The sequence below is a fragment of the Camelus ferus genome, chromosome 10, assembly GCF_009834535.1.
Source record: "Camelus ferus isolate YT-003-E chromosome 10, BCGSAC_Cfer_1.0, whole genome shotgun sequence".
Lineage (NCBI taxonomy): Eukaryota > Metazoa > Chordata > Mammalia > Artiodactyla > Camelidae > Camelus > Camelus ferus.
Window position 1 is genome coordinate 9,737,572 of NC_045705.1, and position 27,371 is coordinate 9,764,942.

General features: G+C 44.0%; 1 protein-coding gene across 1 annotated transcript in view; it reads right to left on the minus strand.

Annotated features, from left to right (window-relative positions):
• Positions 1-291: 291 nt before the first annotated feature.
• Positions 292-27,371, minus strand: part of FAT3 (FAT atypical cadherin 3) — a 188,290-nt gene continuing 161,210 nt past the window's right edge. The window contains 6 exon segments of the mRNA XM_032490429.1: positions 292-5,987; positions 6,616-6,651; positions 7,426-7,485; positions 9,549-9,662; positions 13,245-13,900; positions 15,803-15,956. Of these exon segments, the coding sequence (XP_032346320.1) occupies positions 5,362-5,987; positions 6,616-6,651; positions 7,426-7,485; positions 9,549-9,662; positions 13,245-13,900; positions 15,803-15,956 (1,646 nt within the window). The 3' untranslated portion in view covers positions 292-5,361.

A 27,371-nucleotide genomic window follows, 5' to 3' on the forward strand; every position in this document is an offset into this window, starting at 1 on the left:
GTGTGTTTAGGAGAGATATCTACAGACATGTGGCTAATGACTCTTATTTATCCAAATCTCTAGTACTGTTTGTAATCTCATAAGGGAAAAACCCTACACGGTATGTCCCCAGTAAGAAGTTATTTAAGATTTCAACATATGTGCACCAGATCCAATGGAAGTCTTTCTGGAGGTAAGAAGTGTCTAAAACAAACCACCATCCCTGCAAATTTAAGCACCATGTGAGCAATTTACTAAAGACAAATAAAAGGCAACACTTAATTAAAAAGAGTCAACACAATTGCTAGATTCTTTTTTTTTCTTTTTACTTGAAAACTTGTTTTAACCATCAAATTTTGGCAGTTATAAACCTGTACACTGTTGGATTTTTTCTTTTTTGGCCATCTTTTTTTTTTTTTTTCTTTCATTTTTTAGAAAAAGAACACAAGACTGAATACTGCCAACAGTAATATATGCAGAAACAATCTGTTTCCTTAAGGGACAAGATTCACTTTAAGTGTTAGCTTTCCCTTTGCATAAGATTTGGTGAGTGATGTGTGTGCGAGTTTAAGTGAGTGCACAAGTGTGTGAAGAAATGAAATACTTCATTCTGAACCTGAAGTGGCATAAAAATCAGGTACTTAGTAACAGGGCAAAACACACTCGTTTTTAAAAACGTCAATAAAAATATTTTCTTGGAAACAGAGAAAGTTAAATGAAAACAGTAGAACCAAAGAAATGTTACAGTACATTTTGAAATGATTGAAGAAAACATCATTTTCAAATCTAAAACCCTTTATGTGTGAGTGTGTGTGTAGTTACCTCCAAAGTTTGCAGACCAACAGCCTGGATGACTATATTCGACCCCCCAAATTAAAGCATCCTGACAGGCATCAAATACAGTATCTACAAATCCTGGAAAATTGAAACCATTATATACAGTTTTATAAACATTTGAAACACCAAAACATACATCTTTTACAAACCAGCCTGTTCGTAACAGGTAAATTTACAAGACAATCTCTCTGATACAGTGCTTAAAAAAAACTGTTTCCATTTCTGAACACATTTGAACACGTTTGTCACTTCCCGAAATGCAGTAGTATGGGCTCATAAAATTGGTAAATTGTAGCAAGTCAGGTATTTGCTTGCAGGAAGGGTACTACAGTACATACTAATGGGTCCAAACACGCTCCAAATGACTATGCGATTCTCTAGTGCATCCTAAACACTGGAAGAGACTAATTATGGCCTTTGTGTAATATTACTTACTTGTAATTATTGCTTTTCATTATTACATAAGGAAAGAAAATCTTATTCTTTTCCTCTCTCTTAGCCAGCTGGCTAAATATTAACTGATGCCAAATCCACAAATGGCGACTTTAAACCCTAGAATTGTACAACCAGAAGCTTAAAGACAGTGTGGATTTCCACCAGAATAACGTGCAGTTGAACGTCGCAGGACAAAACCCAGCCACAATGCATAACCGCTTTTGCACAGACCACACAAAATGATGACGCTGAAGAAATGCCTCTTCAAATCTCCATTTCTCATGGTTTGAAGCTAAAAATGGGAAACATAAAAGCCTAACCACTTTAGCAATTTCTGTGCTCTGGGAGGGTAGCAGGGGGAAGAGATCAGGGAATCATCTGGGCAAACCATGCAAAATGAACACCGGATCGTCCTGAATCAGAAAACGCCGAAGTGTTTTCTGGGTCCTAACTGATTTATTTTGCTAATCTCTTTTCTCAATTCCCCTGACGTTGATTATGTAGACTCAGAACTAGTGGGGGTGCAGTGGGAGAGGGAGGGAAGTAAGCAGGAATTGACCAATAGTGTACATCTTTACTTGGTTTTTTTCCAGGCTGTACTAGTGGGTGCCAAGGTGGTTCCAGGTAAGTTCCAGGAATGCATCATCAATTCCCTTTCCAGGGCTTCTCCCTGATTGTCTGAGAGGGTAAACCTCAAGTGCATAGACTTGACTTGTTCATATTACTCAGTCTTCTACATGGCATCTCACGAACTGGCAGGATATGAATGCGTGGAAAGCTGGCGTGGCATGGAACTCAGCAGCAAAACACTCACAGAAGAAAACAAATAAATTAAACACCTACTTTATCTTTTACAGCCCCATAGCTTCTGTTTACTGTATGACAAATATGACTAGTCCAGCTTCTCTCAACCTAACCAGAATGTTGCAATACGAGTAAAGTGCCCACAACAGGCTATGGAAATGGCTTCCAGAGGTAGCACATACATGTTAGAAAAAAGGGCGGGAGACACCAATTGGCTTAAATCTTTTCCACGTTCATCATGGTGGCGTGGGGGCAGGAATAAACAGGGCTGGTGGGGGGAAGGAAAAAGAAAAATCAATGCACCTGGTAGGTAATATCATAATCAAAGTTTCACTGTATTTGCTGACTGGTCTGAGTTCCATTCTGAAATGATCATTCCCTCCTCAGTTTAGAAAACATTCATTTGGCGAAAGCAGCATTTTGATAGATGTAGAAGGAAATGAGTGAATTCTGAAACTGTGTCCCTCCTAGGTGAGCTGTATGGAAACCTAAGATCTTGAGGTTTCCAGAGTAATATTCTCCATGAACTTTCTCTTCTAGCATATTCCAAAGCAGGAATGGTGAGAGGTCAGAAGGTCCAGCAGAAGCAGGCAGAAACCATGCCCCAGGCAATTTAGTGATGAACAAAGTTATATAGAAAGAATACTGGCACAATGGATGGATTCTAGTTCCTTATCAGCTACTTAACTTCCTGTGTGAGCTTGGGCAAGTCCCTTCCCCTCTCTGGGCATGTTTCCTCTTTTTATAAAATAAGGGATTGGACAAGCAGATCTTAAGGAACCTTCCAGCTCTTAAATCAGTGGTCATCCCACCTAGTTCCATCTTGGCTTGACTGCAAACCATTTCAAAATCTACTGGGAAATCTAATTATCCAAAAAAGTAAAAAGATTTCATGTATTTAAAGGTAATGAATCAAACAATAACACATGCTTATCTGGTATAGATTTAGCTGCAGAGATGCTCTGCAAAAAATCAGGGGAAGATATCCTGAAGAAAGAGGTATTTTATGTAGGTCAGAGCCAAGAGCGAGCACAATTTTCTTGGGTGACTTCACAACCACATTAGGATCTATTTATTCCTTCATTACTGTGTAGGTCAGGCACTCTGCCTGGAGGGGATGCTGTGTAAGCAGGAGTGACTCATCGGCATTAATCTCCTTCTACTGTTTCCTGGGGGCGAGGAATGAATTGTTGGTTTTACTTTGATTGTTTTTATGTCATTGCATTATTGAAAGTGTAGCAGTGGTTCTATTCTAGACCATTAGTTAGTCATTTTCTCTGTGATTCTTGCAAATGGATTTTTTACATAAGAAAAATACCAAAGACTTTATTCTCCAAAGCAGCCTTAGTGAAATTCATTTATTTCAAGACCACAGTGTGGATAATGCTTCCATGAGTAGGTCTGACTAAGACATAAGAAGAGGAGAAAAGCTGAAAAAAAAAATCCGTGAAGTGTATGCGTGTACTCAGGAAGTTTGGGAATGAAAAGAATCTTTTTTGTTGTTTACCATGAACTTCGGAAACACTGACTCCTACAAAGAAGTGGACTGAACACAACTGAAACGAGTAAAAAGATGTCTGCGTGGATGATATGGTGGACACACCAATGCCATATGTTATCAGAAACTGTGGACACAGAGATTTGCTCAAATGCAGATAGTGCAAATATGCTTTTATTTCCCATGGCCGCTGCGCACGCGGCCACGATCTGATTGAAACAAAAGAGGAAAGTCATTCAGTTCTTCAACTTTAAGCTTTGGGTGTCGGGTTATTGTATTCCCGGTGGGATGATTCTCTCAGTTGTGGGAACTCTGGGCCAAAGCCCACATGTCAGATGAGAGGAGAACCCCAGGGGGAAATGAAATGTGACACATTTTTCAAATCTGAGTTTAGTTCCGGAAAATTATAACAAAATACTGGGTTTTTTTTCCCCCCTTAAAAAAGCACAGTTTTGCTTCAAGTTAATAGAAATGGCAGTACCAAAATAAAGTTAACTGAACTGGAATAATATATGGCGTTTGGTGTTTCTGTAATATCATCAAGATCAGAGACATTGGAAGGTTGGCCTCTCTGGCAGGATTTTTTAACAGAGTCCTTACCCTGAAACCTTCACGTCAGCTTTCCTCAAGAGCAGCCTTAGGAGTGCAAGCACATATTTGTATATAGGCCCATACACACACACTAATATAATTTATACACAAGAACTAATCTACTTTCTTCTCCTTCTTTCAAACTTAATTGCATTTATAGTGATGATGCTACCAGTTTAAAATAACACATAACTTTTATCTGCATTATCAAGAATTGTGATTATCCAGCTGAAAACTTTGAAAGCATTATATCTTATTGTTTTCTCCCCACATTTGTGAATTCTGATCAAACCTCTCAATATGTCTTGTTCTAGAGAACGATGTACCAAAATACTCTTCTTTTTGTCTTTTTATTTCCTGATTCTCAGAACAGAGGCCAATTTCTGCAGCAATGTTAAAATTGTAGTTACAGCCAGGAATACGTACTGGAAAACACAAAAACAGATAATCACATTCTCTCTAATGTTTGCACAATGTTAACTTTTTCCTCAACCTATAGAACGGAACGCAAATATCCTCATATTCCTCTTCATTGATCTTTCTCAAACATCATAAAACCCAACTATATTATATTGGATGCATAACACAAACAAACAAACAAAAATAACTGCGCATACTAAACATGTTACCCAAACCTAATTTTATAGCTGAAAACCGGGCAGCTTATTTTTTTTAAGTTGATTTTAAAGGCTTCAGCCCATTTCCTTATTTGTTTAATAATATTTGTTCCTCTTTTCTTTTGCCTAAGACACTAACTTTCCCAACAATCATAACTACTATTTTCATTTCCCCCCCACTGGCTCGAAATTACATGCAACAATGCCTCTTTGCTTGTTGCCAGTTATTAATACTGCAAAGACCGACGCTGGAACCCTTGCCAGGGCACAATACTGCACAAAGCCGTACAAGGTGGACTGTATAACTTGCTGAAATTTTTCTCTCCGTTAAAAAAACTTGGTGCGTGTTCTCGGTCAAGAATGCAGGGACCCACTGCCAGGGTGATCGGTCACCTCTCAGAAACAATTTCTGAGCCTTTCCTTTTCACCCCACGGGGGCTGAGCTTTCTTGTGACAGTACGACTCGGGGAGAGGTTCTCAGCGGAAAATGCCGCGTTTGCTGCTCGCTCACCCCGGGACCCTCGGTGCAGACGCGGGCCCAGCCAGCCACCCTCCGCGCGGTTCCCGAACACACAGCGCGCAGGCGCCGAGGCGCATCCCCTACACTTGGGTCTGGTGCTGGGTCTCCACAAAGGGAATGTGAAGGCTGGCGAGGCTGAGCTCCCCGACGCTCTCATAGTCACTCATGGCTACTTCGGAGTCGTCAAAGCCGCAGCTGGCTGACACATCCGAGGACGAGGTGCCCCTGGAATTGTGCAAGGAGAGAGACGCACTGTCTGCTGGGCCCGCTGCGGTCTCTGTGCCCTGGTTCACGCTCACGGCAAAAGTACTGAATTCACAGGTGGCGGGCGGGCCCACCAAATCCGTTTCGTTTGGGAAGGGGTGGGGAGGGAGGTACTGGCTGGGATGGAACTGGGGCCTTCTCCTGCAGTCTGGGCTCAGCGTGCTGGCCAGGGAGACGGGCTGGGAGGGCGGCAGGGCCTCGTACTGGTCCGGGAAGTCCTCTGGCAGGGGTGGGGGCAGCTGGTCCTGACTCAAGAACTCCTCCTCATGAGGGGGTGGGTACTCGCTGTCGATGTCATAGCCGCCCAGGTAGTAATCGCTCTCCAACTCCCGGGTGCTGCCCTGGTGTGCGGAGCCTCCCTCCTGGTTCTCATAGTTGGGTACCTCTTCTATGTCTGACAGGCGGGCCCCCGGCATCCAGTCAGAGGTGTCCCAGTGATAGGCTGTGTGAGAGAAGCCGTGACAGTTAGTTTCCTCTAGAATGGAGTTGGGCGGGGCTCAGAAAGGAGCAGGCAAGGGACCTGACATGCAATTCTTAGCATCCAGGAGACCCTAGGAGAAGCCAGGGTTCCCTGCATGCTTTTTACAAGGGGCTCGTAGGGGCCAGCCATGCTCTGGCCCAGGGAGTACAAGGTGATGGCAACTCTGAGTGAGGATGGTGCCTGGTTGCTGCAGAACTCAGCCATGCCGTTAAGTGTTGGCCAGTGAGGGCATGCCGAGGAAACACGGTTCTAGAACCCCTTCCCCCCATCCCCTCTTCCCAGCCATGGGCTAAGTGCAGAGCCAGGCTGGCAACATGCTCGTGGAAGAGATGCATCAGTGGTCCTGTGGACCACAGGAGGCAGGGAGATGTGCACGCAAATGGATGACTGGCTCACGCAGGGGAGAGGCTGGGGGATGGGTGCTGGCAGAGCGTTCACCTCCGGTACCAAGCACACAGGACACCTGGAACATGCAAAATTCAGATCAAAGAAACTCAGAAAGGATGCAGGGAGAGGGACAGGGTGAGAACAAACTCAGCAATTCCAAACGCATGAGTAGCATGTTATGCTGGGGGCGTAGCAGAGTCACCTCGGTTGTAGTTCTGCCCTTGATCCATGACAGACACTGTTTAAACACAAAGCGAGAAATGAAACTGACAGTCCAGGGCATGTGAAGAGGGTGCAATAGAACATTTTAGATGACTTTAAAAAAGCTCCTGTTTCTCCCTGTTGTTATTTATGAAATGAACAGATAAATCCCATCTATACCAGGCCCTAAGAGTATTAAATCACTAATAAAAGTTACCTGATTGAAATCAATCTCCATAATATTGTAGCTTGGAATGATTTTTTTAAATATTCCCAGCTCACAGTAGGTCAATACAAGTTGAATATAAGAATGAATTTCGTATTAATCTGGATTCTAACCAATTAAGCACTCTTCTCTTGAAAGGGATTTTATTTAAAAAGTACCCTACATATTTATTTATTTAAAAAGTTATGAACTGGATTTTATTTTATTTTTTTCAAAACTGTAAAATTCACTCTGGAGAGAGACATCCAGTGTCTCATTTGAAACCACCTGCTTACTGCCCCCTCTTTTGCCAGCTGATTAAAATCACCCCTAGATCATAAAATAAATAAACTATCAGGCTATACTGAACAGCCCAGAGAATATAGCCAACATTTTATATAATTGATAAATGGAGTATAACCTTCAACAATTGTGAATCAGTATGTTGTACACCTGAAATTTATAATAATATTGTAAACCAACTATATCTCAATAAAAAATGAAATAAAAAAATAAAATCACCCCTAGTTCAAACTAACAAGGAAGCAATATTTCTAAAAGGATAACTCTGCACAAAGAAATGCTATGGAAGAAAACAGTAAATACCTTCATTCTCTATAGTGTCAACTACATTGTTGACAAGCTGAATGACAGTCACTATGGATGCTTGTGGCCAGGAAAAGAAGACAGGAGGGAGGGGAAGGACAGCTTCGGGTTAGTTATGTATTTTAAACATACGTTCACTTGTCTTAGCAACAACAAAGGCACAGCATGCAAACACCCGAACGAAGCTTCCCACAGTCCGTCCACTGGACCCCAGTGGACACTTTAATCTCGGGGGCCTGAGGATTCTTGGAATCGATGGGAAATGGCACCAAATCCGAGCCCAGTCCGCCTGAAAGGCATGATCGCCAGGAATTGCTGGGTAAATTCATACTTCATAGCCCAGTGACTCAAGCTAGGAAGGCAGTGGCTAGTAAGCTCATGCTAATTTCTCATTAGTAACTCCCAACACCTCTCTGAGGAAGACCGCACTCTTCCCAGGGCTAATTACTCATCTTTCAGCCATGCTGCTCTGAGCCACTGAAGGAGCCAGTGATTAAGGATAATCTTTGCAGGACTGATGGCTCCACACTCATATGATGCCACTGATCACCTAGAATGATCCGAGACCCAGCTCGTACTGGTAAAACATAGATGGAAGTCAGCATTTGGCCTCTGAAATAGTCAGAATCTGGGAAGGAGATATCTGTGCTCATGTGGGTTGCCTTAGCACCTGTATCAGTAGCTTGTGGAGAGGTGATCAGGCTTCAAACGAATTTTTTGAAAATCCCTAACACTTTAGGAAGCCTGCTTGCATCAGGACCAGCCCAGAATGCGACGATGCAGGGCCTGGGAGCCAGTCCGTCAGGCACCACCGCTGGGGCTGCTGCCGGGAGTCTGGAAACACAGTGCTCTCGGGTGCTTCTATATAAAATGCAAACCAGCAGCAGCTTTGCTTCTGGGGATGAGGAAGGCCGTAAACACCAAGGCAAACAGATCTGGAGGCTTGCCTTTGACCTTCCGAGATCGCTGGGAAGAAATCCACCGTTACATGGTTTGTTAATCCAGCCGTCAGATTCACTGAGGTTTCTGCACCTCTCAGGAGTGCTGGGCACCGGGGAAGAAGGCGGAAGAGATCTGGGGGTGATGGCGGGGGAAGAAGACTATTTGACTTCCATGATGGCTTCTATGGCCTTGGGGCTCTCCTGTTCCTATACTTACCTGGGGGGAAAAGACTCCATCATTTTCATTTTTTACTTCTGGGTACAAAATGCCCAGCATAGGATTCAGTGCTCAGGAGAAACTCAGTAAGGGCTTAGGGGCTGAATGATTACATACATTAATAAATTGCTGATAAATAGGAAAATGATATAAGGCATAGACTAAGGGAAGGCTGCTTGTCTCTGTATTTGAAATTATTCTTGGCTCACCACCCTAAGGCAAACTCTCACTGTTTTATGACCATTTCTGCTCCCCTCCCTTGCTCTAGGCAGACAAAACCATCCTCCAAAGCTGGTTCCTCAGCTCAGAAAACCCAATCCAGCATTAGCACCCTCTCCATAAACATGGGTTCACAAGAGGTAGAGGCAGCAGCTTTGGAATGTCAGTGAGGTCCATGAACCCCATGGAATTGCACACACTTTGGGTGTATGTGCATTTTTTTCTAAAGAGCTGATCCATCATGTTTTAATAGCTTCTCCAGAGACCCATGACCCCAAATGATTATAAGGGGGATTCAACTGAACGACAGTAGCACTCCTGTGGGAAGCAGGTCTTGTCTCTGAACTACTTCTAATGATGGGGAGGCTGGGTGTATAGTGGAGTGGCGAGACTGTCATCAGTTAAAATTTAAAAAGGAAATAAATCACACTGTTTGCTAGGGAGTATCATTTGGGATGAGGTAGTTCCATCATGAACCAAATCAAAGAGGACGCATTACTGGAGGTCTGAGGGAGTCTCGTCCACCTCTACCCCAGGTCCCCGCCCGCTCACAGCTTCAGTTCACTGAATGCTGCTTCTTCAGTAAAGACAGCCACCAGTGGAGTCCCCCAAAAAGCTGTGAGCACGCGCAAAGGCCCATGATCAGGTCAGGAAACAAAACAGGTCCCATCACCTTCCTCTCAACCAGTGACCGCCAGCACAGGAGACAGAGCCCACCCGCGGGAACAAATCCGATGACTTCTTACCATTGTCGTCGCCAGAATCCGACTGGAAGGAGCTCAGGGACTGAACTTCCGAGTTGCTGCCTTTATTACTGCCTGCAAAGCAGGTCACTTCTCCCGGGTCATCATCCCCTTTGTCTTCGGGGACAGCCAGAGAGAAAGCAGAAATGACACCGTTTACCTTGTGCATATTTCCAGCCCTGTTCCCTGCCAGAGTTCACTTCTCGGGGCGCTTGCATTTGCTTAGAGAAAATAATTTAGCTCCACAGGAGAAAATAGATTGTGCCATCGGGGGCAAAGGTCTGTCAATCAAGTGATTTACATTATGGATTCGAAACCCTTAACCCGTGATAAATGAGCTTCCAAAGAGCTGACAGCCGGAAGTCAGTGTTCCCTCCTCAGTGGGAAGCGACTCAGTGAAGAGTGAAGCGAGGACCAAGTGGCTGGGTTGCTCTTTGCCATTCAGAGTTAATTTAAATCATTTACATGAACCGATGTGGTGTCAACACCAGGTTAAATGAGATTACTTTTAAAATAGGGGTATAAATATTTTATAGGCAAGGATGCCACTACACTTCTCCGAATTTCCGTGTCTGGGGAGCACGTGGAGTACTCAGCTTTGCCTTCCAGAGGGCAGTGTCACACCATTTTTGGGAATTAACAGCAGTCGGCACTGGTAGAAGGGCAGTCGGCGGTGTGGATGTGTCCTTAGCCACACACTTCCTCCCTCTTTGCTGGACAAAGACAGCCTGAACAACATGCACACACATTAAAGGGCTACTTCCTGATCTGATGGACTAAAGGAAGCAATAAAAACAACCCATATTTCACAGTTGTCAAGTGAAAAATGAATCAGTCGCCTAGAGATTGTCTCGCCGGCTGGCTAGCTCTGCCTTGATTAACAAAGAAGGAAATGTACTCGATAAAAAGTCAACAATACTTTGGGGGGACATGTGAGTTTTGGCCCTAGGTGGATTCTGGAAATAAAGCTGTCACATTACAAAGCGGGAGGAGGGAACTGATCACCAGGAAAAGCTTCAAATCATCACATAACGTGATGGTATGAAGAGACGGTGACTTACAATTAAGGGAACAGTTGTGCTTCGTGACTAGAGAAATTGGTCTTTCTTCCACAAAGGGTGATGCTGGTAACAGGCACTGCGGCTCTGCACCTGCTGTCAGATGCTGGAGCCACAGCAAAACCATGAGTTGGATGAACAACTGAGATAAGTGGAGAGAGACACTGGGGAGAAATTCACCTCCCAACAGCAACAGCACCGAAAACATGATGAGCCCCGGAAAAGCAAAAGGTGGGCACCAGGCTTAGCCCTGAACACATGGAAGGAAATGTCGAATGATCCAATCTGGCGGCTACAGTGCTGTGCACAAAACTCTCTTTCTCCACTCCTCCATTCATTCCAAAGGTTTTCTTCATTGCTAAATAGAAAGAGCCTTTCTATCAGTCAGGGGATGTGCAAGGCTGTAGCAAAGTCAAACTCTACACATAATTTGAGAGGGAATATATTTATGGTTAAAATCTAAAGTCAGCGACTTAAAGTGGTCTACACAAAGGCGGAGTCAGCAGAGAGCGTGGTTGAGGCGACACTGGAATAGAATAGAGGCTCTCCTCCGTCATCAGGAGACCCTCTCCCCTCCTGTCCCTCTCCCTCCCCCTGCCATACCCCGTTAAAGTTCCAAAGAGTGGTCCTGGTAAAAGCCCAGGCTTTGGACTTTTACCAGGTTTGAATCCTCACCCCGCCCTTTCCGAGTTACTGCTCTTAGGCAAGTCACTCATCCCCTTCTCCCACTGGTGCACGTGTGGGGCAGATGTGAGGATTTAAGGAGATGACTCAGCACACAGCAGTGGTGGCTTTTAGTGTTCGTCTGCTGCTTCTGTTTCTCACCACTTCTTTGTCCTCAACCCTTGCACTCTGGACTCCATCTTGAGGACTCACTGAGACATTCTTGAGATCGCCAAGAAACTTCTAGGCATTAAGCACAGAAGTGCTTCTGCTTCTTCTTTTTTTTAAAAGACTGTGTCCTCCTTGAGGTTTTATGGTGCTCAGCCCTGCTGACCTTTCTGAGAGGCTTCGGCTTAGATTTCCCTTTCGACTTTCCCTGCACGCTCTCTGTTGGTGGGTGTTGGTTTCCCTTCCTGGCCCCCACCCTCTGCCCACCTCCCACATATGGGCATCTCCAAGATTATTTGAGAGGCCCAGAATGACCATCCTCTCTCTGCTTTGCTCCCCCAGTGAGCTCACAATCTTAGAGATTCAACCATCTTACATGCAGCTGGCATCCAAACTTTCACCTCCAGCTTCTCCTTCCTCTTAGCGCAAGGGGGCTGGGCATGGCTCAGTGGTAAAGTGCATGCTTAGCATGCACGAGGCCCTAGGTTCAATCGCCAGTACCTCCATTAAAAACAAAAACAGAAAATCCCAAAACCAACAAACAAAAAACCTAACAGAGCCAGACATCCCTCAGGTGAACCCTTATGTGTCCCCTACACTAATTGAGCTGCTTCTTGTTCCAGAAGGCCCTCTCCAGTAGTTTCCTACCAAATCGTACTTATGCTTAAAGACACCAGTAGGAATGCCGCCTTCTCCCATGGAGACACCCTTTATCTCCTTGGCTGTGTATGCTTTTTAGCTCCATTGGAAACCAGCCTCCCGGCCACCCTCTACCTCAACACATATCATAGTACCGTAACCCCAGGCTTTGGAAATTCTTGCTAGCCAGGGTGTCACTGCTGCTCAAATATGAAGCCATTAGTCCTGATGCAAAGTCACAGGATACAAAAGAGCTTGCTTTATTTCATCCTGAGCGACATTAGGGCAGGGAAAACAAGCGCCGTCTCTCACCTAGATGTTCAGTCTGCTTTATTTCCTCTTTGGTCCTGTTTAGTCTCTTCTCCACAGATCAATCAAAGGCATCTTTTAAAAATGTAAATTAGTTCATGCTACTTACCTGCTTAAATATCTACCCTAGTAATGCTGTTAAAATGTATCCACTCTCCCCTGTTGCTCACTGAGTTCCAACTACGTTGACCTTGTCTATGTTCCTCAACATACCAAACTCCTTCCTGCCTCAGGGCCTTTGCACTTGTGGCTCTTCTCCTTGTCTAGAATTCTGCTGCATGAGGCTAAAAGGAGAGGGAAACACTAGCATCTGACCTGGACCACTTTTCTTGCTTGTGGTTCACTCTCTTGTTTCCTGGACTCTGTATTCCAGCCAGATAGAAGGACTTTTCTTCCTCTACATGGAATACCCTCCTTTCCCCAGACCTTTAATCTACCATGGTCCAACTCAAATGTCCGTCTGCTGCCCTCAAGTCTTCACACTAAGCCTAGAAGTACTGTCTTCTGACCTGTCAGAGCACACATGTACATCGCTTATGTGGCTACCCTGCTTGTTGTCCTGCCAACGTGCACTACTATTAGAACTTGGGTTTCAGAGGCTGGCAGCCCTGGATTGGAGTACCAGCTGCCTCTTACTAGCTGTGTGACCTTGGGCACCTTGTGCATGTTCTCTGAGCCTCGTTTTTCCCATCTGTAAATGGGGATAAGAAGCAGAGCCATGTTTCAGGGCCGCTGTGAACATTCAGAGCGAGAATATGTCTTCCTGAGAGCGCTGTCCCCGCGGGGCTGCTCTCCCTTCCCGAATTCCCTTCTGGTAAACACTAGTGGCAGAAATAATGATGAACTACTGTTCCCTACTCACTTTCCGTTCCCGCATCCCAGCCGTTCTTCCGGATGGAATCGCAGTCGGAGCGGCAGGGGGACACGGCGGGGAGGTTAGGGGCCACACTGCACACCACCACACCGCGCCTGGCTGTCAGGATGCGCGGGGACTCGGGGTGAAACGTGGTCATCTCCTGGTGCTCGCCGCCCAGACCGTCCACGATCTTATCCAGGTTGCTCCTGGAGTCGCTCTGGAAGCAGGGGGTGTAGGCCATGGGGCGCACGGGGACCTGCGGGGGCCCCACCTCCTGGTAGACGTTGCGGCCGTCCCCGCTGCCCCGCAGGTTCCGGAACGGGACGCCGTTGCTCTTGTTGAGCAGGGCGGCCGTGGCGGGGTCCTGCACCAGCGTGATGTTGTTGCGGGAGTAGTTCTTGCGGAAGACCTTCTTGCGGAAGACGATGAAGAGCACGATGAGGACGAAGATGACGAAGAGGACCACGGCGATGCCGATGAGCTCCTCCTTGCCCACGTAGGGGTGGCCGGCCTGGATGTTGGGCACCACGACCGGGCGCAGCCCGCAGTACTGGCCCACGTAGCCCGGCGTGCAGTTGCAGAGGAAGGAGCCGAACACGTTCACGCAGGCGCCGCCGTTCTCACACTCCTCCCGCTCGCACTCGTTGACGTCCTCCTCGCACCTTCGCGACAAAACACACGAAAGCCCCCTCTCAAGCATCAGGACCTGCGGACGCTTGATTTTTAAACTGCCGTCTTTAAAAGAAACTAAAGCACCTAAAGGGTCCCTGAAGCAAGTCAAAAAATGATGAGGTGCAGCGTGTGGGGGAGGTGGGTGGGCATTTTCGTGCCCACCCGTGGCCCCCAGTCAGCCTCCTGCATGGGGGTGCTTCTCCCAATGCAGTCTCTCCCAGATATCCTGACTCGCCCTGGGTCGGGGGGAGGGAAGAGGCTGTTGTGGGAGAGAAGAGAAGGCACAGGAAGAGAAGGAACAACAGATGCTGTTGAAGAAGCACTGGTCTCCAAATCCTCGCAGCCAGATAAATTTCAGAATGTAAAATTTTGCAGTTTTAGAAATGACATACAGTCCATCTTTCATATTATGTAAAATACCCACCCACCCCAGGGGCTGCTGCTGGCATGGGACCCATAATCAAATATACCAGTGTTTCTACAGTAAAACATATGGCTATTCACACTAAATGAGAGAAATAAAGACTAGAAATAGACTCAGAATGGGTTTGGCTGGTTTTGCCACCAAGTTAGTTTGCCACCAATTTATCCGTAATCCTTTCAGTTCTCAGCGCTTTCGGGGATTGCAGAACTGCAGATCAAGAGCTGTGAACATACAGACCCTATGTAGAGTTTCCTGGGAGGAGATAATCTAGTTCTGAAATTCTCCTCCAATGGATACCATAATTTTTGGTCTCTCTGAGAAGCTGGGGTAATAGGGCATACATATGTAGGTGATGGGTGGGGGGCTACCTGGCAACGTATCTTCTGGATTCCATGCTTATGTTATAGGCTAATGTTAAATGCAGATTATCAGGAAAAAAGGATGGAAGCATTCTAATGAAAAAATGAAATCAGTTTTATTCTCGTTAAAGCAATCCATGACTTGCTTTGAGTATAATTATGAGGCAAAAATTTAAGTCTTACTCTTTCTTAGTTTAACATTATTTGAGAACATGGATCTCTCCTTCATCTCCGCCCTCTACTTCCGCAGTTGTTCTGATACGTTCATTTAAAAGGCCCGGTCACCTACATCTTTAGTAATCTACCTTTTAAAATGTAGTCAAACGTCCCTAATTTGAGCAGATTGAGGCCAGGTCAGCTGGAAATTGGTCAGAATCACAAAGTATTTAAAAATAAATGCAGCTTTATTACTTTAAATTACATCCAACGATTCAAAGTCAGCTAAGTACTTCCTGGTAAAGTCCTCAGGAGATTTGCTTTAATGAATATGTAAGACTGATCGGTAATTAGAGTATCACTTGCTTGAGATTACATATATATGTGTGTGTATATATATATATATATATACTTCTAAAACCATCAAGGATGGTTGAAAGTGGCATTTTACTAAGAACTTAAAACATTCCCTTTCCATTTGGCTAACACTTTAATTTCCCTCATTCTTGGAGGGAAGAAAAGATTTGCAAAGGAAAGGTAAGTTTCAGCTTCTGAGAATGATCATAAAATGCTAGGCAGCAGAGTCCAGTTAATGAGTTCTGGGGAAATGGACTGTTATGTCTGCCTCGGAATTATCCTGGAAATATTAGGGGGCATAGACGACTTTCTTTAAAAAAAATTGTTCTCCTGATTACAGAACACATGGTAATTGTATGTAATTTAAAAATATAGAGAAGTATAAAGTAAAATATATAATTTACCCATAACCTCCCTATCCAGAGATAATTCCTGCTAACATTTTAGTCACTTTTAAGCACTCTTTACCTAACTATATTAACCCTCTGCCTGTCCTAACAGTGGTGAACATTTTACCCCAGTTTGTTGTCTACTGTTTTGTCTTCTTAGCAACAAAAAGCAGCGTAGAGAAAGATTAATTGCACAATCTCACTTACGTGACTCCAGTGAGCCCCACTTTGCAATTGCAGATAAAAGTGTTTCCTATGGGGTCGCAGGAGCCTCCATTCCGGCAGGGGTTTGGGAAGCAGGCTGTGATCTCTGATTCACAGTTTCTCCCGGTGAACTGGGAGAGACAGGTACACTGATAGCCTGGGGAAACAGAGGAGCTCGTCAGCCACCGATGCCACTGGTAATGCTCAGAGTGCACGGACTCGACCGTAATGTGGCCTCCTACTTCCTCCCTACCAAATCTTAGGCAGGACCAAATTCCAAGGAAGATTAGCAAATTGGTTATTTTGAACTTGGAAGACATCTTGCCACAGAAATGCCAAGTTAACGGTTTGGAACTCCTATAGTCCACAAAAATTCATCTAATTAGCCACATATATGAATGATAGTGAGAATGGTAAGAGACATCCCGGGAACAGATCCCAGCGACAAAGACCAGGATGGGGAGAAAGATGCCTTCCCCACCACACTGCTCCTGTTAAGAGGCAGGATGTCTCCACACAGGAGTTTATCACAGGTCCTATGCTCATTTCATTAGAACACATTTTACAGTAGCTTCCTGAGAAGGGGTTTATAAGCAGTCAGTGTTGTGACACCTTGCATAGCTGAATGTGTTTTTACTCCACTCTTACACCTCTTTGATAATTTGAGTATGGAATTCTAAGCAATTCCCCCTATGTTACTTTTAAGAAATCCACAGTTGTTTTGGTTCCTGAAGTTTGCATGTGACCTGGTTTCCTTTCCTCTCTAACAACTTGGAGAGTCTTCTGCCCCCAGTTTTCTGAGCTTTCAGAAGAACTTAAGTGTGGGTTTTTTTCAACCAATACTGGGTATTCAGTGGGCCCTTGCAATCTGGAAATTCTAACAACTTTGGGAAATCTTTAATTACTTTATCGATGATTTTCTTCCCTTTGTTTTCTCTGTTCTGTCTTCATGGAACTTTTAAGGTTTGGATCTCAGATCTTTTGGATCTTAGTTTTATCTTTCTCTCTTATATTACACGTCTGTGGGTTTTTGCTTTACTTTCTGAGAGAGTTTCTCACCTTCTGAAACTTTTACTGAGATTTTCATCTATGTTGTCATTTTCCAAGGCTCTTAATTTGTTTGCTGAGGCTTTATTTTCTTAAAACACATAGCATCCTGCTCCTGTTTTGTTGTTACAGCTTGTCTTAATTCTCTGGAGATATTAATAATATGTTAATGAAACCTTCTCCTTGCATAGTTTCCTCCAAGTTGCTTTTCTCCATTTCTGTGTTTTGGTCTCTGTGAAGGTAGATTTTATATGTCGAAATGACTAGGCTTGGTGCCTAGTTACTGGTCAAAAACCAGCCTGGATGTTGCTGCTGAGGGTATTTGTGGATGTGTTTACCATTTACAATCAGTTGACTGTAAAAGCAGATTACCCTACATAATGTGGGTGGATCTTATCCATTCCAAAGAAGGCTTTAAGTAAAAGGAATTTTGCCTCAAGACTACCACACAGAAATCTTGCCTGAGTTTCCAGCTCTGAGGCTTTCAAATTAAAGATAATTAAAGACTGCAAAATCAACCCTTACGTGAATTTCTAGCCTGCTGGTCTGCCCTATACATTTCAAACTTGCCACCTCCCATAATCCTGTGAACAAATTTCTTAAAATCAATCAATCAGTCTATGTGTGTGTGTATGTATGTATGTATCTAATTGTTTCTGTTTCTTAGGAGAACCTTAATACAGTCCCTGTCTTCCAAGTGAGAGGATTTTCTTCCTTGTCTGGTAATTCTGGATTTTCAGCTAATATTGAAAAGTTTCATGGTGGAAAACTAGAAATCTGATGGGAAACTCTAAGCACATCAGTGGGACTTGTCAACTATGATACTGTGTCTGTATCCTTGGGTTGGTCAATTTCCCCTTGTATGTATTCCCCAGTAGTGACCCTTGTCACCCGCCTAGAGGGGGGTAAAGGCCTCATTTCTAACACTGGGGAGATTGATTGATGTAGAGGAAGGGTGTTTGTGGGTCTCAGCAACCAATGAGCACATTGTATCTACTTTACTCCATCAATAACCATCCTTACTCTTATTTGAAGGGTTCTTGGCCTAATTTCTGCCCCTCAAGGGGTCAGTGACTGATGCTGGGATAGTGTAGATTGATCTTTATAGGTGTAAGATAGTTAATAATCTGTATAGATTGAAATAGTGTATGCTGTCATGGATGTTTTACTGAATCCACACTCCAGAGAACTCTCATGTACAGGAAAACATTATGACTGTGTGGGGGTGTTCATAGGTTTGGAGAGAGAAAGATTCATCTTCAGGAGGCAGGTGGAAGAGGTAAGAAAGAAATCTTTACATTCCCAAGAGGAGGGAACTGTGCGGCCCCAGCCTCCCTGGCGCTAAGAACCACAGAGGGCCAGAGACTGAGGCTCAGAGAGACATATAACACCTCGAATGCGACACCAGTGAAACACCAGGGGACTAACTTATCAGGGAAGACCACTGTAGAAGCAAACTGCGTCCAGAGATGGCTAGTTGAAGTCTAGGGGCAGGATGCAATAACCTGAGGTCTGCTTGGTCCAAATTATGCTGACTTGGGGTAATTTTTTTCCAATTTGGGAAGCTGCTCACCTAATTGGAAGTGTGGATTTCTATGTCTACAAGTCTATTTCTGTTCTGTAAACAAGTTCAAAGAAAACAAACTTATGGTTACCAGGAAGGAAGGGGGGATGGAGGGATAAAATGGGAGTTTTGGATTTGCAGATACTATTATAGGTAAAACAGATAAACAACAAGGTCCTACTGTATAGCAAAGGGAACTAGATTCAATATCTCGTAATAGCCTATAATGCAAAAGAATATGAAAAGGAATATATATATGTATGTGTATGATTGAATCAGTGCTCTATACCAGAAATTAACACATTATAAATAAACTATTCTTCAATTTAAAAAAAAAAGCTGAAAGAAGAAGAAAAATGACAGAAGTATTTTTAAACGAAGAATACTGAAGAGCAGGTTTTCTTTCTGTTAGCACAATTAATTTACAAAATACTAATAAAAACCTACTCTTCACAGTGTGATGCTATCTAAAAAACATGGGAGTGGGGATCACTGAAAGCAGTTGGGATTGGGAAAATGCTTCTTTATGTCACCTAGCTAGTCCTTGGTGAGGATGGCATGCCATTTAGAGGCAGGGTGATTCGTGAGGATGAGTATGATTCCTTTTTCGACTAAAGGGAAGTGGGGGACAACCACAGTAGAGGAATCTGCAAAGTGCTCCAATGATGAGGAGGGAGGGAAGTCAGGAAGGGGAAATCTAAGGCAAGGAGGGTCAGCTCAGGTAAAACCGCTCCCTCTCCAGACCCAATTTGACAAGCTTCTGGCCATTTCTCAAATAAAACTAGAGCAGAAGTAGTCGACGGGCCAGGGAGGGGCAAGGAGGGACTGTCTGGAAATAAGGGACATTTGAATCACTATCATGGAAACTGGATTCTAAAGAGGGTCGAGGGTCGAGGGTCAAGGGTCGAGGGTCAAGGGTCAAGGGTCGTGGGTTTGATTTCTTTGATTTGGTGTCTCTATGCCTTGGAAAATCAGAATTTAAAATGAGGCACTACCTCTAGTGGCCTATTTTACTCCCACACATTTCTTTCTGCATTTTGTCATTTTCATTATCTTTTGTGGGAGATCTAGAGCTACCTGCTGCAGCCGCCAGCCTGACTGATGAACCTCTTCACTGACAGAGTGTCTGAGCCACGGGCAGCGGTATGCTGGAGTCAGCTCGCCCTGGGGGGAGGTCGGGGGCGCCGACTGTGAAGTATTCGGGGAATTTGGCAGAGGGTTATTAAACCGCTGGTAGCCTGACGCCAGCCAGGACGGGAGTGTTTACACTACAGAATTCAACAAACGCTGCCGATCATATTTTTGGAGGGTTGGTTTACCAGCACTTCCCTGGAACAGGGACTGGGGATACAAAGACAGAAAAACGCCACCTGTGAGGCCAGAGATCACTATAAACCATACACGACTGAGAGGCCTTGCTCTTGTCTAAGAAAGCTAGCTTTCTATTTTGAAGATGATGGTGATGATGGTAGCTGACACTTATGTGACATGTGACATTTATTATGGACCAAGAACAGTTCTGTGCACTTTACATATATTAACTCATTTAATTTCCAAAACAAGCTTATGATAAAGGCACTATTATTGCTCTCATTTTATAGATGAGGAAACTGGGGTGCAGAGAAATTGATTCCTTCTTCACAGTCGTGAAGCTAGTGTGGATTTGAATCCCAGCAGTCTGGCTCCAGAGTCCTAAGCCGTTTGGTATTATCCTAAATTGTATTTTTAATAATCACATTTCATTACACTTTCCATCTAGAGTTCTCTGTTTATTAAAAAGAGAAGCAAACTTTCTAGGACCTGTTCTCATGCTCTCAAACCCATGGGGCAAGGGAGGCAGAGACCCTTTGGAAGAATTCTTGCTTTTAGAACTTTAAATCTGGTGGGGTTTTTATGTTAACATGAAAGGGGAAAGCAATTGGATTTTTTAAAAAGGAGGTCAAATTTTTTTTTTTGTTTTTAATGAAAAAATAGTTATGTCTATTATTCAGCCTTTGTGAAAGAGGCTTGTTGAGAAAATTCAACCTATTGTAATGAAGTTATTTTTTATGATCTCCTTAGCCTGGCCTGGGCCCTGTTGTTAATCATTTTTATAATATCAGCAAGTCTGCCATAATTATATTAGTGATCTAATGCTTTAGTGGCTTGAAATCACTTTCAGTCATTCTGTGAAGGCTCAAAATCATCCTGTGGAAGAGAAATAAGAGGCCCTATTAACATCCCAACTCCATGGGGGTGCTGGAGAGAGCATGGGCTTGTTCAAGTCCGCACAGCTAGTAAATGGTTCAGTCTGAACTTGAAGCCAGGCTTTCAGATTCTCAAATCTTTCTACGAAACTGTATTGGCAGTGGAACTTGTCAGTGAGCCAGAACTCCCTACTTACTGGGAATAAGGAGGAGCTTGAAGTTATTCCCTACAACTGTCCAGGGAGCCAATGAGATGCATGAAATGGAGAGCTTCAGACACCCCTTCTGGGAGCCTAATAATTATTAAATAATACAGATAATAGCATAATAAGGCTTCTGTTCTTGCAAAGCATTCCCATATGTTGGTATAAAACACAAACAGAGGGAACGGAATTCCAAAAGATAGCCAGGCCTTATTTGATCACCAATAATATTTTAACACTTTTGTAAATATAAAAGAAACAATAAAATGTAGTGGATAATCTCAGTGGCTTATTAAAAAAGAGTAGGTTTTTTTTTTCCCCTTGGGTTGGGGGAGAATGTCGAGTAAGGAAACTCTTGGCAAGAACAACAGTTTGTTATGCGCTAGGAAAGATGCTAAGCTCTTTCCATGCGTTATCTCACAATTCCTGACAACCACCCTATGCTGGAAGTGCTATTATTGTACAAAACGGGAACTGAGGCTTACATAAGACGCTCCGCCCAGAGTTACACAGTCAGTAAGCGGCAGATGCCACTTCACACTACTTCCCAGACATAAAAAAGATCATTGTCCCACTAGCATTAAGATACACATTAAAAAAAAAACAACAAAACAATGTCACAGCTTCTCTCCTCTCACATCCATGCAAAATGGGAAGTGTGTTTTAAAGCCTTGCTTTGAAGCTATGCTCTTGTTTACAATCCTAGTTACAGTGGATGCAGACAGTTGTGAAATCTGCACCCAGACGAACCTAAAATGCCCCCTCCTTTCCTTGCTCAAAGAGGACACTGCAAAACCTATTAAGTGCAAAAACAGAAATGGTTTTGGCAATTACAGAGTGAATTTGGGCTGTGCAGGCAAATAATCAAGATAATTCATGTCTCATTCCTTTGACTTGCTAGTCTCTTTCCGACCTGATTCATCCAAGTAATGGCTTCAACCTTCGGCCCTGCTCGTGCGGTGTAGGTGAACATCATTCTGGTCGGATTTGGCAGCCTTGATACGGAAACACCTGTCTTCTGCACAAAGGTGGAAATAATGACAAATGGAAAACTAGCACTTGGGATCTGAAGTCAGCATCAACCACTCTGCCTGCTGAATTATGGATTTCACGCAGACACTCCAAGAACTTTATGATTTGAGGAGGCAGCTGTGATGTGTTGGTGAGGCCCTGGGTACAAGTCTAAGTTCTGGCTGTTACCCACTGGCTGGGCTTGATCACGGCTGAGCTGCCTGACCTCTAAGAACCTCCCTATTTGTATCTGATAATTAAGCCTCACTAATGCCCACTTCAGAGAGGATAATAAGGTTCCTGAATTCATCAACCACAATGCAGCCCACAAACATTAGGTGCTTTATTGTTGTAATTACTGTAATTGCCAAGGATTCTGAAATCAGCTTCATTTGTAGGTTGCTCATAAACCAAACAACAAAAAGCCATGGGAGGCTTTTCAGGTTTTTTTTTTTTTTTAAACTGTGACGTTTAGGCTGAATGTCGGGAAGTACTGAAACTTCGAGTCCACATGAATCTCATGAGTGTGAGGAAACTGGTGGCCACATTCTCACATGAGATGCTAATCGTAACCGGAGTGAGCTTAGCTGCAGATTGTGGCCTCGGCCATTAAATTACTTTACTCTTGCAACTTGTAGTCACCTCGACTTTCCTCTTTCACCAAGCAGGGTCCCTGCAGTACCTTCAGACCTTGTAAAATGAAAACCTTTGAAGGCGAGACCTCTAACTTCCCCTAGGAAAGCTGGTTCACATTTCACGTATTGTATATTGGGCTGAGCCTCCAATACTTTCCTTGAGGATCTGGAAACATTTCATGTGTTAACAACATTAGGTGCACAGTAAATTTCCACCCTCTGGCATGTTCTTTTGTGTCTGCACATAACCTGACTGCTTTCGGGTTTGGAGTTTTTCTGTTAGTATCTATATTATATGATTAATGCTGATACCATGAGGTTTTTCCAAAGCACCAAAAAAAAAAAAAAAAAAGTTTAACTCAGTATTTAGAAGAAAGTCACCCAGAAAAAAAAAAATTTTTTTTTTCCCCATAAGCTGCAAAGCTCAGTCAAATTTGTCCACAGGATATTCTCTGGGAGGCTGCTTTCTCCCTTCTCTGTCCCCCTGAGCTCAGTGGGCCAGTAGGCTAAGCACAAGTAGCAAACCCTGTCCAATTTCCTTAAGTCAGCATTGAGGGGAGAGAGGCCACATGAGTGAATCCATTGGTCACAGAGATGGCAACGAGACCCCAGAATTTAACACAAAGCTTGGCATAAATCGGGCACTTGGTGACCGTTTGATAGACTAAGTAATCTGAAGTAATCTAGACACTTATAAGTTAGGGACACAAAATACTTAGCAAAACATCACCCAAAGTTGCACAGGTAGCTTTGCTGCTGAAAATGTTTCTGTGTCCAACTATTTGTAACATCTAAGAACTTGTTTCATTCAACCTGCTCAGATGGAGTAGGTACACGCTATTACTTTGATCTTTGAAGGAGAGCTCAGAGTGACCCCAGACTTCTGACCGTCTGGGGAACAAAGTTCAATCTTCACACTAAAGCAATCATTTAAAAAAATGCAGGTTGTGCATCTGACATTGAATTTCTCATTGTCCTATGTCTCCTGGAACTCACTGATCCACACTCTTGCAAATACAGAGTTCACTGGGATTCCCAAATGTCAGTGGTTCTCAAACTCAGAATTGCACAGAACTACCTTGGAGGCTTGTTAAAAACAGAGATGCTCAAATTCTGAATTCCACCCTTACAGATTCTGAGATCCTGATTCATAGGTTTGGGTGTTTTTAATTCCAAATTTTTCACTGAGAACTTTTTTTGGTTGTTAAGTTTAGGAATTTGCAAATACGACTCAGTGAGCTAGTGGAAGGTTCCCCTGACGTGGACAGGGCACGACGAGGCAAGTCAATAGATTCTCCTTTTCCCTTAACAACTTGGAGAGTCTTCTATCACAAGGTCCGTTTCAATCAGGCCCTCAGGTGATGTGGGGGGAGGGGGTTCTACAAACCTGGATCGGATCCTGGCATGCCTACTTTACAAGCTGTGTGATGCTGGGCTAGTAACTTAACCTCTCTGGCCTATTTCTTTATCTGAAAAAATGAGGGTTGAGGGGAGGAAAGAACAGTACTTGTCCAGAATACTGGGGTAAGAATTGTGTCACAGGGCACAAGCACTTGCAAGGTAGGCTCTTATCACAGTACCATGCGCCCAGGAAGAGACTGACACGTGGAACCTTTTACCGTTGAAAAAGTTACCAACTTCTCATTTTAAGAGCTGGGCTTCCAGTCTCATGCAAAACTGTCGGAATGACTATTTCTGGCCTGGCAGTCATCAGTTGCCACATTGCTTTGCCAAATTGCAGCTTCGCCTTAACTTGGTTTTCCCGTAATGGGTTTGAGCTGAGCAGGATAAAGCATGGGGGACCAACGCCTCCTTATTCAGATTGTGGGTGCTCGCTGGGCTGCCGCCTACCCACTGGGTCTGGAAACGCAGGGGTCACAATGGGACCAGGCCATTTCTTTTCCACGGTGGTTGCTATTTCCAGTTCATATTTATGAAATACATGTAATTTTAAGGCTTTGCCAAGAAAGAGCCTTCCCTCTGTGGTTCATTAACAGAGTCATATTTAGCCTCTTATTACAAGTCAGCGTTCTGGGCTCTGACTCCCCTGGGGTTCCCATGGCTTGCTCCTGGGACAGCCAGACTTACAACACTGGTCAGAGCTGCTGACCATGTCATTCCAAGCTAAGGGTTGCCTCTCACGCCAAGGGTTTGGTTGGGTTTGGAGGTGGCTGGCACAGAATCCTGCTTCTCTGAAAGAAAATACTTCTTGCTGCGGGCTGCCTGCTTTACCAGCTCTGAATGCGCTGGAACAAGGATGGGGTGCTAGACAGTCACAGTTTGAGGGTGGAGTCTGTCACCTGGAGAGCCAATGGCCAATACTCCAGCATTCTTGAGTGGCCAAGGGGATGATTAGGGCAAGGGGAAGTATATGTCCTGGAATTTTAGAGCAATGCATAACTCAGGGTGTCCCAGCGTAAGATATTCAGACAATTCAGTTGTGTCATCAACATTCTCTAGCGGAGGGCAGAGCTCAGTGGTAGAGTACATGCTTAGCATGCACAATGTCTTGGGTTCAATCCCCAATACCTCCATTAAAAAATTATAATAAAGACATAAATAAACCTAATTACCCCCCCCAAAAAAAACTGTCTTATGTGCATATAGTTATTTTAAGGACCTCGCTCAACTTTCTCCAGCTCAAATTTCCTCTCTGAATATTCCATGCGTCCTAGCCATTGATCTAGAGAAGCAAGACTCTCTCCCTGTGATTAGGCATCCCTGGTAGGCAGACAGAATTCTTCCAAGCACGAATATTCTTTTGTTAATGACTCAACCTGATTGTTTTTTTTAAACCATCAGTCATAACTAAGATGATTTCTCCTTTATTTTCAGTAACCTTATAATTAGCTAAATAGTTTCATCAATATGAGTAAAAGGCCAAATTGTTGGTTCTTCCTTTTCTTGCTCCCCTCCCTTTGGTATTTGGCAGCAATTTAGGGAATTTGCAGGGACCTAGCAAAAATTCCTCTGATGTGAACAGATAATGGGGGCAAGAAAATGGATTATCTCTCTTTTTAGAAGCAAAGGCCCCGGTCCTGCTAGCCAGGGAGCAGGCAGGCACCTCCTTGCACATCAGAAGAGGGATCCTGTATCTTTGATTCCCCAGAAACCCTCTTCTTTGATTTCCTGCTGAGTGGCCAGGACTTTGCTGGCCCTGGGCTCAGGACTGCTGTGCGTGAGGCCACAATGCTGCCCCATCCGGACCACGCCAGAGGGGCTACTAAGATAAGGACCATCCAGCCCTCTCAACTAAACAGAGGTAGTAGGCTTGAGAGGAGAGAGTTGTTTAGATGGAGGTGAGGAAAGACACTTTCTTTGGTTTAGGAAAACATTATCTCCTTGGTACAAAGGAGAGATGTGAACTGATAAGAGGCTTTATTCCCCTGGAAGAAAGAGGACCTGCTTCAGAGTCCCAATCCCAAACCCAAACCCAAACCCAATCTTCGGGGAAAGTTGGGGTGGGGGCAGGAGACAAAGGGTAGGAGAGAGGATGCAACTCGTGGGCAAAGTTGGGTCCCTGGGGAGGGGAAAACAAATTCTTTAGACCGTGTGAAAAGTATATGGCAGGTGCTCCTCAGTCTCGAAATTTGGTTAACTCGAATGAGATTTTAAAAATAGAGGAAAACTGCTGTTTCTAATGAGTCATAGTCATTTAACTAACATACCTGCACTCAACACTTTGCTCAAGGATTTCATGGCAGTTAAACTAAAAAAAATTAGAATGCATACTGAGGGAAAACAAGGTTCCTTACTCTTTTTCCTTAATACAGTGATGATTATTATTATTTTAAAGATAGCCCACTGTAGAAGCCCATAGCTTTGCCAGCAAAAACAACATCCTGCCATGGTTAAAAGCATGTTATAATTTGTGGCTATGCATTCAGCACTGGACGTGGAGTGGTGTTCTATTTCAACCCAATTTAATTATATGCTCCTTTTATACATCGTAGATGGCTCACACTAGCAGAATTGTTTTGCCTGGTGAAAAACTGGCCATGACTTGTCATAACGGGCTGGTTTATAGAACCACTGAAGTATACTTACTGCCCATCATTTGGGAATTATGGTACCATAACAACCCTTTATTTACATATACTGCTGAGACAGTAAAAACAGCAAATAGATTTCTTAAATCGAGACGGCAGAAATTTCCCCCCCAGGGCCCTTGGCCCTCATTGTGGCAGTAACATATGCAAGTCTAAATAACTTTGGTGTCTGCGTTTCAGCAGTGCATCATTTCATGGGCAGTTTATAACATTCTAATAATAAAATGGACTCTAAATTTGGAGTTGGGCTTCACGAACAGTAGATGGTAATGCACACGCAGAATCTCTAAGTGATTTGCGGGGAAGGTTTAAATTTGCTAGTCACACTCCCACGGAGAGACTCTGCAGAGGGGATGAAGTGGAATCAGTGGTTGGGCCGTTGAGGTGGCAAAGCCTTGAACCAGGAGAGCGCCTGACCTAGTTTGCTTGAACACAGATCCTGCATCTGGGTAAAGCCAGGGATTCTTTCGTCTTCAGACTCCTGGCACTTAAGTCATCTTTTCCCTTGAACAACAGAAACCCTATAAATCCACACTCCCCCCAGCCCCGCCCCCTTTTGTCCTACTCTATTCTTTCTTCTGTCTTCATGATGTATCTTTGGGGGAAAATTTACTGGGGTAAAGCATCACGCCCTCATTAACTGCTTGTCCTGGTACTTCATGTAAATTGCCCTCTCATTCTTGACTTTCTGCTCCTTTATAGAGTTGTCACTGGGCTTACATTTAATACATACGTTATAAAAGCATGCTCCACTATACTTCTATTCCTGGGGTGATGGGTTCACCTTGTGCCCCCGTTAGCTTCTAACACAGGTATACATCTACCCGGGAAATGACGGTGGGTGGACGTCATAACTCAGACGGTCATTACCAGTCAT